Source organism: Babylonia areolata, chromosome 21, assembly GCF_041734735.1.
Source record: "Babylonia areolata isolate BAREFJ2019XMU chromosome 21, ASM4173473v1, whole genome shotgun sequence".
NCBI classification, from domain to species: Eukaryota; Metazoa; Mollusca; class Gastropoda; order Neogastropoda; family Buccinidae; genus Babylonia; species Babylonia areolata.
The window spans coordinates 13,099,977-13,112,172 of NC_134896.1; the positions used below are offsets into that span (position 1 = coordinate 13,099,977).

General features: G+C 39.1%; 1 protein-coding gene across 1 annotated transcript; it reads left to right on the plus strand.

Moving 5' to 3' along the window:
• The first annotated feature begins 9 nt into the window (after positions 1-9).
• Positions 10-10,484, plus strand: LOC143295921 (uncharacterized). The gene is made up of 8 exons (XM_076607606.1): positions 10-328; positions 1,586-1,630; positions 2,346-2,461; positions 3,122-3,288; positions 3,895-3,922; positions 4,799-4,856; positions 6,035-6,247; positions 7,680-10,484. The coding sequence occupies exons 1-8, from the start codon at positions 292-294 to the stop codon at positions 8,039-8,041; spliced, it is 1,026 nt and encodes a 341-aa protein (XP_076463721.1). The 5' UTR covers positions 10-291; the 3' UTR covers positions 8,042-10,484.
• Positions 10,485-12,196: the final 1,712 nt, after the last annotated feature.

A 12,196-nucleotide genomic window follows, 5' to 3' on the forward strand; every position in this document is an offset into this window, starting at 1 on the left:
TGTGTTTGAATGTTCTGCGTTTGAAATTTGATTGATTGTATATAGAGCTTAAAGTTTGTTTAACTATGATTAAAATATTATATCAACTTTATTACTGATGTCACTGGTATAAAATGTTCGATTTTCATCAAATGATTTCGCGGATGGGCCGTTCTTTTATTTAGAGTTACAGGCACTTCGTTCTTTCGTCTGCTTATTTATGACGTGATTTGACAGCACCAGGGGTTTGTTTTCCTGGATGTCAATGTCAACGTACAAGTCAACAAGTTGTGTTACAGTGAGATAGTCGTCATGTCTTGCGCAGGAACTGAATCGATACATGTATCAAGTAAGTAAAAATTACAGATATATACATATATATTTGATTGTCCAACATGCGCCTAATAATCACCATGGTAACCATCAAACCAAAGGACGAATTCGACTTGGGAATCTTTGAACCGAGAACTCGGGTTATGATCGCTGGTACAGCATCGGATTCCATGATCGTTACTGAGTGAAGCAAATTGAACTGAATCAGAACCCCTGTCGAAATTAACCCCAACCAAACCATAATTATTTTCATTCACTCGAGCCTATTTGTAAACCCAAAACCAGACCCAGCTGGATGATCTTATCCTTTTCTTCTTCTTCTTTTTTTTTCCACAAGAAAAGTAGATAAATTTTCAGTTTCATTGGTGTAGCAAAAGTGAACATTACTACAGGCAAAAGTTGAAAATTGTTTCATAATTTTCCAGTTCATAATTGCATGATCTGTTGTTTTTGTTTTTGTTTTTAAATAACTGAAGCTTTCAAAATTGTTTCCCTTTTTTTTCAGTGTATAATTTAGCTCCTAACAAGACATTTCTCAGGCAACTGAAGCTGTGGAAAGGATTGGTGGTTACATCTTGCATTGTCCATCTCTTAATTCATGTGAAAGTTGCTGTATGTTCACACACACACATATATATATATATATATATGATACACACACACACACACACACACATATATATATATATATATAGAGAGAGAGAGAGAGAGAGAGAGAGAGAGAGTATATATATATATATAATGTATAGATACATATATATATATAGATAGATGGATGGATAGAGTATGTGCGCATATATAAGATGTACAGATACATGTATAGATAGATGGATAGATATAGATAGACAGACATATAGATAGATAGATAGATAAACAGACACACAGACATAATTATATGCACTTCTTTGTTCAGTACTTGTTTTTCTTGAAAATATAATCTTCAAAGCCTAACTGGTCTTTTCCGGAGATATTACAAATCTTAATTCCTTTCATTGTTTTTCATTACTTTTTATTTTCATTTCATAATTTGAGCTGGCTGAAATAAGAATAGAACCCCTGTGAGATGAATAATCCAAAATAACTGTTTGAGAATCATTGGAGCAGACTGTATGGGTTTTTTTCTTTTGTTTGTTTCTGTTGTTGTTTTGTTTTTGTTGTTGTAAATTGGTGGTTTTTTGTTGTTGTCCTTACATGAACACAATGCAGAATTGTGAAATGTCTACTTGTGTATTAATAATTGTATTGTTAATAGTAATTGTATATCATCATTCAGGCAATGTGTCCCGAACAAAGACTGGCTTGCTGAGACGTTTTCATAGTAAGTACATTTTTCTCTTTTCTTATGAAATATCTATCACTCATTAAATTTTGGAAATATGTTGAAATAGCCATGTCTGCTCATGATCCAAAAATCAAATACTTTAATTAGTGTATTCATCATTCATTACCTGAAGACTGGAATAAGTATATAGTCTGTTTGTTAGAAAAATATACAACCTGAAGGGTTTTGAGGTTCATTATTTGATAATGCATTGTTGGGGCAAGGAATATATATTTCATTTTTCTGCATCAGTCACTATTCACAAACAGTCCAGTTGGTAAGGGAACAAAATACTTTTCTTCCAAATCAGTTGCAGTTTCGTAATGCTCTTTGGCAAGGGAGACAAGTGTTTTTTTCTCATCAGTTATCTGGATTAACCACAATTTAATGATAGAAGTCATTTTTGCAATTGATAAATTTATTTCCAGTCTCTAGACTAATCCGTACTGTTTAGTAAAAATCTGACAAAAGAGAAATTTGTTTCCTTTTTTTCTCTTCTTTTTTTCCTTTGCTTTTTTTTTTTCCTGTCCATTGATCTGCATAGATTGTAAAGCCTCTCAGGAGTATTACCCAATCAAATCATTTATTCAGTCAGTCAATTGAATTGTCAATCAGTCAATAAAAACTGCAAGGGATTCTTTTGTATCAAGTGTAGCTGGTAGATTAAGGAAAAAGATTGTCTGTGTTCTGAGATCAGGTGTGTATGTTTCAGAGGGGTTTTTCTCTGACAAATGGCGGCAGGAATTCTTCGTGCTGTATGTTGATAGTACTCTGGCATGGTTTGATGATCAAGGCAGCTATGAACCCAAAGGGGGCATTTTGCTCAAGGTACAAGTGTTGATGCTGGTGACAGTATACATATATATATATATATATATATTTTGTGTGTGTGTGTGTATTGTGTGTGTGTGTGGTATTGAGGTTTGTCACAGTATGTATATGTTGTGTGGAAGTTTGTCACAGTATGAGTGTGTGATGCGGGAGTTTTTCCACAGTATGTGAATGTGATAATGATGTTTGTCACAAGGTTTTTACAGTATGTATGTTTGGTGTTGATGTTTTGCTACAGTATTAAGTGTGGTGTTGAAGCTTGTGACAGTATGTATGTGTGATGCGTGTTGAAGTTTGTGACAGTATGTGTATGTAGTGTTGAGATTTGTCACAGTATGTATGTGTGGTGTTAAGGTCTGTCACATTATGCATGTGCAGTGTTGAGGTTTGTTACAGTTTGTAAGTGTGGCACTAAGGTTTGTGACAGTATGTGTATGTGGTGTTGAGATTTTTTTTGTCACAGTATGCATGTGTGGTGTTGAAGATTGCCACAGTATATATATGCATGAGTACTGTTTAGGTTTGTCACAGTATATGTCTGTGCTGTTGAGGTTTGTCAGCAAATATCAGTTAGAATGTGAACATACAAACATTGACAACTTGGGACGTTGGTTTTCAACTAGTTTGGATCTCTCCTCATTCGACGCTCGGTTTCAGGATGTTTGCCAGTTCATGGCGGTGGGGGTGACCACCCAGTACATCCCCGGGGGGATCCCCAAGCTGCCTCCCGGGGCAGAGGTTACAAACCTGATGGCGGTGCCCAAGACACGCAGCAAGTCGGCAGAGTTTGTCTGGGTTCTGTGCACTGATCAGAATGAGTTGAAGTGAGTACTGGATTTCTTTCTTTCTTTCTTTTTTTTTTTGGTATTTGTATGGTAAATCCTCAGAATAGAATAGGATATGTTTAAACTGCCAAGTATACCAGGGTCACAAGGAATATTGGTGAATGCTGAGGGGTTGGGAAAGGGGAGGGTAGTACATAGAAAAATAAGATAGAAGTAAATTGGATGTCATCTACAAACAAAAAATTGCAGAAGTAATTTAGATATAAATATATCTATGTGTATATATATGTGTGTGTATATATAGAGAGAGAGAGAGAGAGAGAGAGAGAGAGAGATATCCTTGTGCATGTTCATATACATGCATGTCCACACCAAATGTGTGCATCCCCCCCAACCCCCCCACCCCTCTTGAGAGAGAGAGAGAGAGAGAGAGAGAGAGAGAGAGAGAGAGAGATCTTTGTTTCTGTTGCTGTCTCATTCATACACCTTAATGTATATATTTGTTTGTGGCGCATGTGTGTGTGTGTGTGTGTGTGTGTGTGTGTGTGTGTGTGTCCTTGTCTTTGTCTTTGTCTTTGTGTGCGTGCATGTGACAGTGTCAGTATTGAGTCCGTCAAGTCTGAACGCATATATTCTTTCTTTCAGCTCCTGGTTGCAAGCTATAATGACAGTGGTACGTATCTGTGAAAGGACAATATAAAGAATAATATACAGCTCCTGATGTAACATATGAGATCGTTTTGTCAATGGTGCATATGCTCACAAATGGACATATACAGATACACGCAACACAAACATATGTACATCTGCATGTACTCATGCAAGAAATCATAGAGACATACAGAGACACAAACACACAGAGACACAGACACAGACACAGACACACACACACAAGCTATTCCACGCATTTAAAAAAACGAACAGCTAATATTAAATGGACACAACATACATTAGTAGGATACTGTAAAGAATAATAATTAAAAAAGAGTAATGTTTTATATTTTTATGCATTACATTGCTGTGAAGTTCAACAGAATTCTCTCTCCTTCACAGGCAGACTTTGTCTAAACTCTGTTTCCAGGAGTGAAATCTTTCATGTCTGCATTCATAAATGTGTGTCATGTGTGTGTGTGTGTGTGTGTGTGTGTGTGTGTGTGTGTGCGCGCACACACCTCTGTGTGAGTATGCATACATTTGTTTCAAATAACTATTCATGTCAGTGTTGATTTCACCATCTCTCTCTCTCTCTTTGAAACTTTTTTTTTCCCCTGTGCATTTTGTTTTAGATTCTTTTTCAACGTCCTATGACACACACGTTCTTGCCCTCTTGTAGGCTGGGCATGTACATAATTGTGCTTCATTAATATTGTCGTTAGTGTCACAGATAAGTGTATATATCTCTCTCTATATATGTGTGTGTGTGTGTGTGTGTTTTAGATTAATCACTGGTAATTAGAGATAATGGGGACCTGTTAGTTGTGGCTGTATGCTTTGGTGAAAACAGTGGGGGTTGTTTTCCAGTGTGGTGTGTGTGTGTGTGTGGTTTCAGTTACCGCCACCTCCACAGCCACCACCACAGCAACAGGGAGGTCCTCCTCCACAATATGGTCTGTACATTGTGTGTGTGTGTGTGTGTGTGTGTGTGTGTCTGTGTGTGTGTTGGGGTGGATGGAGGGTGTAGGTGTGTGTGTGCCTGTGTGTGTGTGGGGTGGTGGTGGTGGTGTGCGTGCGTGCGTGTGTGTGTGTCTGTGTGAGTGTGTGTGTGTGTCTGTAGGGGGGGTGGGATGGCGTGTAGATGTGTGTGTGTGTGTGTTTGTGTGTGTGTGTTTGTGTGTGTGTGTGTGTGTGCATATTTATATGTGGGCAGGTGTGTGTATGTTTGTGTGTCTCTGTGTGTGTGTTGTGTTTGTGTATGTATATGTGTGGGCTGTGTTTGTGCGTGTGTGTGAGTGTGTGTATGTGTGTGTGTGTGGTGATGTATATTTGTCACTCACACATGTGTACACACAGATAGTTATCCACAAAATTTGATTATGCACATTCAGTTGTCTGTCTGCTAATTTTCTTTTAATGTGGATATATATTTTATTGCTTTAATTATTCATATACTGTTGCATGTGATAGCCATATATCTGTTTTCACATTCATTTGACAAGATTGATAACAACTATACATACTTTACCAAGAATATGATGCTTTTTATGTGTAAAAAAAAGAAAAAAGAAAAAAAAGATTGATGTGATAAAAAAAATGATGATTTAATATAGTCAGATCACCAACATAATTCAATAAGCAAAGTATGGTGAAAGGTTAAAGCTCCAAAAACCTTTTTATGTCCATCAAGGAAGTGAATTTATATCCACTGTGTGTGTGGGTGAGGTGTGTGTGTGTGTGGGGGGGTGGGGGGGGGGGGGGGGCTCAGCAATAGAAGGTGGTGCCAAGTCATCTCCTTTCATCTTTTTAAAACCTTCCCCACCTGAAGTCAGGTACCCACCCATTCATACCTGGATGGAGTGAGGAAAAACTCACACTCACAGCAAAGTGCCTTTCCCATGAGGACAAAAACACCATGCCTAAAAAGAAAAAGGAGTGGAGGGGGGTGGGGGTGGGTCTCGAACCCTTGATCACAGGCGAACACTGGATCAGAAATCCAGCGCTTTACCGATTCTTGCCACAGTCGCTCCCTAATCAAAATAAAGGATGACATAAAAACAACAGAACCCCCCCCCCCCCAAAAAAAAAAAAAAAAAAAAAAAGCAACAACAACAACGCATTCTCTTTACAGGGGGAGGAGGAGGGCAACCCGTGTACCCACCCCCTGCCCAGCAGGGCTACCCCCCTCCCCCTCACCCAGCTTACGGTCAGAGGCCTCCCCACCCTGGCTACCAGGGACATCCCCAGGGTGGTTACCGCGGGAACCAGCCACAGACCGTGGTCATCAACCAGGGTGGGAGAAGTCGGCGAGGGTCTGGAGGCAGTGGCAGAGACTTTGCCACCGGTGAGCGCTGTTATTTTTTTTGGGGGGGTGTTGGGGGTTTGGTTGGGTTGGGGATGTTCTTTTTCCACACAGCTAGGTTTATCATGGGAACGGTGTTGAGACAAAGGGTATTTTTTTGGGGGGGGTGTTGGGGGGTTTGGTTGGGTTGGGGATGTTCTTTTTCCACACAGCTAGGTTTATCATGGGAACGGTGTTGAGACAAAGGGTACTTTTTTGGGGGGGTGTTGGGGGTTTGGTTGGGTTGGGGATGTTCTTTTTCCACACAGCTAGGTTTATCATGGGAACGGTGTTCAGACAAAGGGGTTTTATTGTATGGGATCTCGACCCAGATGCGTGTGCATGTATATAATATATACACACAAGGAAACAGCATGCAAGCACACACACACACATGCACACACACACACACACATATACACACACACACGCATGCACACACACACACACACATGCACACACGCACATACACACAAACACACATACGCATGCACACACACACACACACACACACACACACACACGCACATACACATACACACACACGCACACACACACACTCACACACGCGCACGCACACACACACACACATATGAGCAAACAAGCAGACTATAGCTTCAAGCGAGCTGAAAAGTGAAGATCGATGCCCAGCAGAAAACAGCCATGAATGCATCATCAGTCCATAGACATTGTTTCCTGTTGAATTGTTCATTACATGTGCAAGTGAAAAAAAACACACCCAAAGTGTATGTGCGGGGTGGACGGGGGGTGGACGTACGGGAGGGGAGTCAGGGCGGGGTGGGGGTGGGGGGGCAGCTGTGAATTTGTGTGTTTGTTTGTGTGTAGGCAGGTGTGTATGTGTGTGTGTGTGCATGTGCTAATGTATATCTGATAATCACACATATATGCACATGCACATATAGATATCTACAAATCTGAAATGCATCAATTGTTGAGGCATTTGTAAGCCTCACTCTCTCTCTCTGTGTCTCTCTCTCTTTCTACGTCTGTCTTTCTGTCTGTCGCTCTCTCTCTTCCTTGTTTTTTTTATGTTACATGCTTAGATAATTATTATATGATTTATATATACTTTGTCATGTGTTTGTATTGATATATGTTTTGATGTTGCATGGTTAGATGATGATTATATTATTCATATGTGCTTTATTTACTGTGTACTGTCTAAGAGACGAACGACTGAAAAAAAGGCACAGTACCCCCTAGTCATATGGACTTTTTAAGCTAATCACAGAAAGTGACAAAGTGTCGCTTATCTCTTATTGGTTTATTTTGCTCCAAATCTGTTTTTCCTTTCTGTTCCATTTTATCTGTGTTGCACCATTTTTGTTCTGATTTGTACCTACTATGTCACCAGAGCTTTACAGCTAATGACTTTCAGCAATGCAGTGTTCAGTGTTCTACCTTGTTGTTTCAGGCATGCTGATTGGTGGTGCTATGGGCTATGGGATGGCACGGCCCTGGGGGTGGGGGTGGGGCTATGGCGGTTACGGGGGCTTCGGCTCCGGCATCTCCATCAACAACCACTACGACATTGACCACACCCACATCGAGAACAACACCTTCCAGGAGAACAACTACGACTTCGGAGGCGGTGATTACGGAGGGGGAGGTTACGACGGTGGGGACTATGGTGGTGGTGGGGATTATTATGATGGTGGAGGGGACTTTGGAGGCGGGGATTTTGGGGGTGGGGATTTCGGAGGTGGCGATTTCGGAGGTGGCGATTTTGGGGGTGGCGATTTTGGAGGAGGGGATTTTGGGGATTGCGGTGACTAATGTGAGGGAGTGGTGGGTATGAGTTAGTTCTCAGAGCCTTGGAAGAGAGCAGAGGGCATCCAGACATTTGTTCTGATTGTGCAGACATTGACAGATTAATATTTGGGGAGGCATGGGGGGGGGCCGGGGGGGGGGGGGGGGCGTGCGGAGGGGGAACGGGGGGGCTAACGGGGAGGGTGTCATTTTGACATCTTATGGTTTATTCAGTTGTATATAAATAATAATAGAAAAAAAACCCTCAACTTTTGTAGCTGTTATTCTTGTCATTCACTTATTTGTACTTTTTTAATTCTAATTTTTATTTTATCTGATAGAGGGGACATTTTTTTTTTACAGTAAAGTTCCCCCACACCCCATAATCTATAATGAAGTAGAGCATTTGGGATAACCAGTACTTTTCATTTACATTGCTTGCATTTTTTCCATCCTCTCAGTAGTCTAGTGAAGTAATACAATTCCTGCCACTAGTGTCTTCTTTTTCAATTTTTTATTGGTAGATATGCAATGAAATGACATTGCTCAGATTCACAGTTGTGTTACATTTTACGAGGTTTGTCAATATTTCTAAATGACGAACTGATAATTTTGTTCATGTTTTGATTTTTGTTTTGTTTTTCCAGTGTGGCTGGAATTTTTTTTTTTTTTTTTTACTTTGTGACTCAAACAGTTTTTTGTTTTTGTATGGTAACTTGTGTCCACACTTTCATTTTTTGTGACAGAAAGTTGAGATAGGTGTTTATCATTCTGAACCCCTAACCCCCTTTTTTTTGTCCATGATTATTTTTCACGTAGATGTTGTTTTTCTGCTTTCTATTGTATGTTTGTTTTGTTTTTTTTCTCAGAAGTTGTCTTTAAATGAATGTGTTTGTCAGTTTATAGCAGTGATCAAGATACCCAAAAACCATTTGGACTGAGTTTCTGTGCTTGTATGAAAGGTTAGTGGCTTCTGAAATGTCTGAAGGATATTCAGGGATCCAAAAGGACTGGGGGTGGGGATGGGGTGTAAGGAATATACAGAAGGCACCCGAGGTTTGATTGCAAAGATACCGTTGATTTTTCACACATACATCTACACACACAGACACACACACACACACTCTCTCATGTATGCACACACGCACCCAGAGACGCATGCACTGACACACACACACACACACAAATGCACATCACACACATACTTGAGTGTGTATGTGTGTGCAAGTTTGTGTAAAATCATCACCAATAGAAACTACCCCTCACTAAAGTGACTTTTAACACCCACATTCAATAAGAATTTTCATATTTATTATTATCTATTGTCACAATGTAGATAATTGTACATAATACTCAACTGCAATGAAATTCAGGCTCAGGCATTCTCGTTGCTCAACGGTATCTTTTCAGAGCATATGAATCTTTTCATATTCGTATAAGGGTTTTAACAGAATTGATGTTTGTGGGAGGGGAGTTGGTTGTGTGTGTGCGTGTGTGTTTGTTTGAGGTAAAGGACTTTGACTAGAATTGCTTATGTGTTAACAAGTGTCTGTGATAAAACTCTTGATTTTGAAACCTCATATAAACATGCTTTCCTCCTTTAGCACATGGATTCGGTTTTAAATGATTGATTAAATGAACTTATCATCATCATCTCCATCTCTCTTCATTTCTCCTGGAGGGATATTGGGGTAAGGTTGATGCTGGATACAACAAACGTTTGTTCGGTCGTAGCCTAAAATGACATAAATTTTAATGTAATAACAAATCGGTGAAGAAAATTGATGGCATTGGTAGCAGTTTGAATTTCTAATGGAGGATTATGAACAGTGAATGTATGCTGTTGAGCAAGAGTGTGATGCAGAGAGTGTGCTACAATGTAATGTGCAGTTTTTGGTTTAAACAACAAAATTTCATGAAAAAAAACAGTCTTGCTTTGCATTTGTTTTAAAAAGTGTGTGCATGTCTTTACACATGGGTGTTTGAATATGTTCACTGATGACAAAAGAGTAAGCTTTCTCTGATTTTTATTTTTGTTTTAATCCTGTCCTGTGTGTGTGTGTGTGTGTGTGTGTGTGTGTGTGTGTGTGCTGTATGCGTTGGTCTGTGTTGGTATTTCTTGGCCATGTGTAGAGAAGTAGATGTGTGTATGTGGAAGTTTTAGAAGGGAAGAAATACAGCTGAAAGAAATGAACTGCTAAAGACTGATGAAGGAAACAGACGCAGGCTGTCAAACAATAATGAAGTAGAGAATATCATTTTGATACATTTTTGGTATGGACAAACAGGTATCAAATACTAGATTTGTGGACAACTGCAAGTGTAAAAGCCCAAATGCGTTCGGAAAATCTTATTTGCACCAGTGCCCATGAGCGCTATGATCATAATGATCTGATGATGTCAAACTGTTTAATATGTTAAGTTAGGTAGCATATTATTATCAGTGCTCCGTCCTGCATTGTACATATTTGGGGGGTTGGAGGGGGCGGGGGGGGGGGGGGGGGGGGGGGGGGGGGGGGGGGAGGTAAAATAGGGAGAGGAAGAGAGTTAGCAAAATCATCAATGCAGCTGCTATTCGGTTTGTTTAGTACCATGCAGCTGAACTGAAAGTATTATTGTTAGGTACACAAAATTTTGTCCTGTTCATTTGTTTGTTGTTGTCATATTTATCATGGGTTACCATTTTCATTCTCTCTATTCCATTCTACAAAAAAGAAAAAAATAATCCTATATTTCTATATAAGCCACTTTAGAGATTTTACAAGATATTTGGTTAATGTTCTGAAGCCAAGCCCAGTGATTTTTCAATGTATCACTATGATCACTACTTACAAAATCTGACTGAACTTATTATTGCCTTTGTATCTCATGCCTGTGCATGTACAGTATATATGTATTTACATCCATCATGTCTCAAAGATTTATGGTTACAGCGTGTGAGACATCCTTTCTTCGTTTTTTTTTTTCTTTCTTTTACCCTTAAAATCTGGAAACAGTTGTCTAGTTTAATATCCGTCTCAATTTTCTAGCTGCTTTTAATGATTGTATTTTTCTTTTCCTTTTACTGTTTATGTATGTTTCTTAAATAATATGAACTGATTTTAAATTAAAAGGATATTGATGTATTTGAGACTGTTCGGTTGTTGTTTTTTAACCAAACCTTTGTTTTTTTTCAAACATTCATGTAAGAGTTCTGCTGTATGGTTTGGTTTTGTTCCTTAAGAAAATAAATTCTTTATTTTCTTGGGTTTTCTTTATTTCCTTTTGCAGGACAAGATGGCTAATTAATTCAGGATTGGATGTGTTGGTTTTTTTTCTGTTTTTTTTTTAAGAGAGCATACTGTGTACTTTTCCTCTGAAATAATCCAACCCTTTGGGTTGGGAAAATTGGGTGCCTTAACATTTTGAGATTTCCACTTTTGGTTTTGTTTTTCGTTTTTCTCATTATATTTCCGAGACTTGTTATGATCTTTTGGTGTGTCCATCAGATGTTCAAGGTGACTGTTACAAGATTGAAAACTTCACACACACACACATAACAACAACAACAACAATTTTGAACCCATCTTGCTTCTTATCTGCGAACAAAACATTGTTTATGATGTGTTGGAACACTTTCTTCTTTTTTTCCTATATCTTGATTTCCAGGGTAACTGGTGCATTTTATTGGGAACATTTGCCATCAGATTGTTTGTTTGGTTCACTTTCATTAACTCTGGCAAACTGTTTGCCTTTGTTTTTCCCAGGGAAAAGGGTAATTTGTCTCTGCTGTGATGTGTACATTTGAAAACCATTTCATTTTTTATTCCAGGCTGTGTATAGCCACTAAACTTTGTTTCACTTTGGGTATTTGAATTACTGCCAATCCATGTTGGTCTCTTGGTTTTCTGTTTGTGCCATTTAGAAAATATTCAGCTAAATTCTTTCCTTTTTTTCCCCCTTTTTTCCCAGTGCTGCTTTTATGTTGGATGTTATAAAAACAGAACTTAGATTTTTCTTTTCTTTCTACATTCATGGGCTGCATTTCCCACATTCACTCAATATTTGAGTGGGCTTTACTGTGTGAATGAGCATTCTGAGGAAGGGATATGCATGCTGGCTGTGTTCATGTTTCCATCGTCCATTATGCAGTTTCAGTAGCTCAAGGAGGCGTCACTGCGTTCGGACAAATCCATATACACT